The sequence below is a fragment of the Austrofundulus limnaeus genome, unplaced genomic scaffold (genome assembly GCF_001266775.1).
Source record: "Austrofundulus limnaeus strain Quisiro unplaced genomic scaffold, Austrofundulus_limnaeus-1.0 Scaffold332, whole genome shotgun sequence".
NCBI lineage: Eukaryota > Metazoa > Chordata > Actinopteri > Cyprinodontiformes > Rivulidae > Austrofundulus > Austrofundulus limnaeus.
The window spans coordinates 648806-651871 of NW_013952734.1; the positions used below are offsets into that span (position 1 = coordinate 648806).

At 38.4% G+C, this 3066-nt stretch overlaps 1 protein-coding gene across 1 annotated transcript in view; it reads left to right on the plus strand.

The window, feature by feature from the left end:
• The window catches only part of tmed6 (transmembrane p24 trafficking protein 6), a gene marked incomplete at its 5' end in the record, with an annotated part of 5491 nt that extends 2425 nt beyond the window's left edge, over nucleotides 1-3066 (plus strand). The window contains 2 exon segments of the mRNA XM_014022484.1: nucleotides 518-693; nucleotides 2761-3066. Coding sequence (XP_013877938.1) covers nucleotides 518-693; nucleotides 2761-2994 — 410 coding nt within the window.

A 3066-nucleotide genomic window follows, 5' to 3' on the forward strand; every position in this document is an offset into this window, starting at 1 on the left:
TTATAAAAGACTAAATAAAACAAAAATATTGGTGGTAATTTTTGACTGTGTAACTTTACAAACAGCACCACGTACAGAGGATGGTTTAAAAAAGGGGAATCTGCTTCCTGAATTCCATCAAACCTCCTTCTTTGGTGCCTTAACAGCCTTACAGGCCATATTTACCATACAAATCCTAATCCTATTTGAAATTACTCTTACTTTTATCAGATTAGGAACACTCTAGAGATCCAAATTTAAATAGTGCCAGAACTCATATACAGCATAATGAAATTATTTTAACTAGTAATAATCTAAAATAATTGGACCTCTTTGTCAACAGGTTCAGTTATGGACAGTTGTTATAATTCCTTTCTTAGGCACAAGTTAAACTGGACCATGTAAAAATGAAAGCTTTGTAGAAGAGGAATCCTGGAGCAACTCTCCAGTCTGTGGTAGATGAGTGACAGTCGGGTTGTTTTTCCTTTGTCGTGTATCAATCCTAACAGCTTCACTCTCACTCCATCAACTGCTCCAGGTTTCCATCAGATGTGTTTGAGCAATTTCCACAACCGCTTCAGCACCATGCAGGTCTTCCTCAGCTTCGGGGTTTATTAYGACAATTACCAAGATCCGTCCAAGAGCAAAGAAGAGGAGGAGAGGAAGAAGGAGGAGCTCAGCAAAGACCTGAACAACACATTAGACATCATCCAGGTGAACCTGCTGACCTTACATTCTTTGTTCATAGAGTTGAACACATATAAGTACATTTTATACTGGATTATTTATTATAATTCATTTGTAAATATTTTTACTTGATACAATATCACTTAAACACTTCATTAATCTGTACAATATTTCACTCTGCGCAATAAATATTCAAAACTATGAACAACCTAAAAATGATACACACATTTTTAGATACGCACACGCAAACACACACTCACAGCTGGTAATGTAATTATAATAGTATTAAAAAATGGTGCAGATTTGCCAGTCTTCCTGTCTAAAGAGTAACCATCAATGCACCGCCCATGGTACATTCCCAGTTTATGGTTAGCTCCGCCCTCTTTACAGCCTGACCCACACTACCAGGGACTTTGAATTTGCATCACAGTCTGTTCAAACAGTTTAATTGGTTGTCTTCTTTCAGGTGACACCTTTTATGACCAACTCGGTTTATCTCTCCAGAGCACAAAATGTGTGGCAAGCCCCTCATGTCCCACCTGTCCTTGGAACACCTGATTSATTGACTAGAATCGGCCAATCAGCTCTGAGCTTCATTCGGACACCACAGCTGTTTAGCCAATCAGGTTACCTTTTATTCCATGTACAGATTTGGAAATGAAATATTATTAATAATAATAGAAACTAGAGAACTGAAACCTGTGAAAATGCTTCCTGCTGAAAACTTRAATGGGTTGAACTTTTATAGCACCTTATCAAGTCCTATTGGACCTCAATGTGCTTTACTCTTCAGATATTCACCCATCCACACACACACATTCGCACACTGATGGTGGTAAGCTACACTGTAGCCACGGCTGCTCTGGGACACACTGACAGAGGCGGCGCTGCTGTGCACCAGTGGTGTTGGTGCACGGCACTGACCACCATCAGTATGTAAGAAAATTTGTGTTCAATAAACTGAAGTCGATATTAAAAACACCATTGTTAAATAAAATGATTTGTAGAAGGAATCAAACCATAAAACACCAGAATTCTGGATCTGAGTCAGGTTTAATGTCTCTTGAGCTGACAGGAAACCAACACTGGTGAAAAACCAGGAAGTTCATGTATTTATACATCGTCTTCAATGCCTGAGTTCGCCCCCTACTGACCTACGGCTGAATCACAGGCATTCAGACAAAACCCTCATCTACTGTTATCACAATGTTTAATTATGTGTTGTCACAGATATTTTGGACATGCAACTAATCTATTATCAATCAAAACAAAATAGATTAAACATTGTCACTTTACAAAAAGGTAAACCTAAAAATATAGTGTTGTGCTTTTAACATCAGTACTAACCTCTAATAACTTTAAATTTCTTCAAGTAGGCAGGACAGGTGAAGCGTCTTGCCCAAGGACACAACAACTGAAGCAGCTGGACAGGGGATCGAACCAGGGACCTTCTGGTTCCAGGACGACTCCCCTAACCACTCCACCACATCTGCCCAACAAAGCTGCAGAAAATGATCTGAAAATATTTTATGACAAAAGTTTTATTGCAAGTTCAAGTTGAAAAGCTGAAAGAAGCATTAAAAAGCCCCACACTCCAAAWAAATAAATAAATAAATAAAACAGTAAAAAGAAGCAAAAATATAACTTAGTATTGCAGAAAAAGCTTAAAGCTAAAAGTAAAAATAGCTGAATATAGCAGAAAGCAACTGTAAAAAGCTTAAATAGCTAAAATTAGCAGAAAGAAGCACAACAAAGAAGAAATTTGTAGAAGAATAGCAGAAAGGAGCAGAATGTTAGCTGAAATGGCAGAAAAAGCTAACGTTAGCAACAAAGTAGCTAAAATCAGCACAAGGAAGTTAAAATGAGCATAAGCAGAACAAAATGTGTTTACAAGCATTTTCTCTGGGTCCCGTTTTCCTCCCACAGTCCAAAAACTTGCTTTTTCAGGGTGAAAAAGTGATCTGTAATTTCTATGGGATTTGTCTGGTTAAATAGATAAATAAATGATCATATGTGTTTTTATATAAGTAAAGCTCTGATTCAGTATAATAAATATTTTTAGCTGTAATGTTTTATTTTGTTTCTTTTTTTCAGACTGCAACATACAAAGTAGAGAACCGTGTCTTCCACATGTTCCGTTACTACAGCTTCAGCCGCATGAGGAAGAGTGCAGACTACTTCCTGTTGCAGTTCAACTCACAGTACATCACCTGGTGGTCCACAGCCCTCAGTCTGCTCATCATCACCTCAGGTTACCTACAGCTCCTCTTCCTCAAAAGCCTGTTTGTGAGCAAGCCGTGCACAGAGGACGAGAAGCCCCGATGCTGACAGAGTCATCGTCAACTCTTGTCTGGATGTTCAGGAGCAGCAACCAGAAAACACACACAAGAAATCTACACG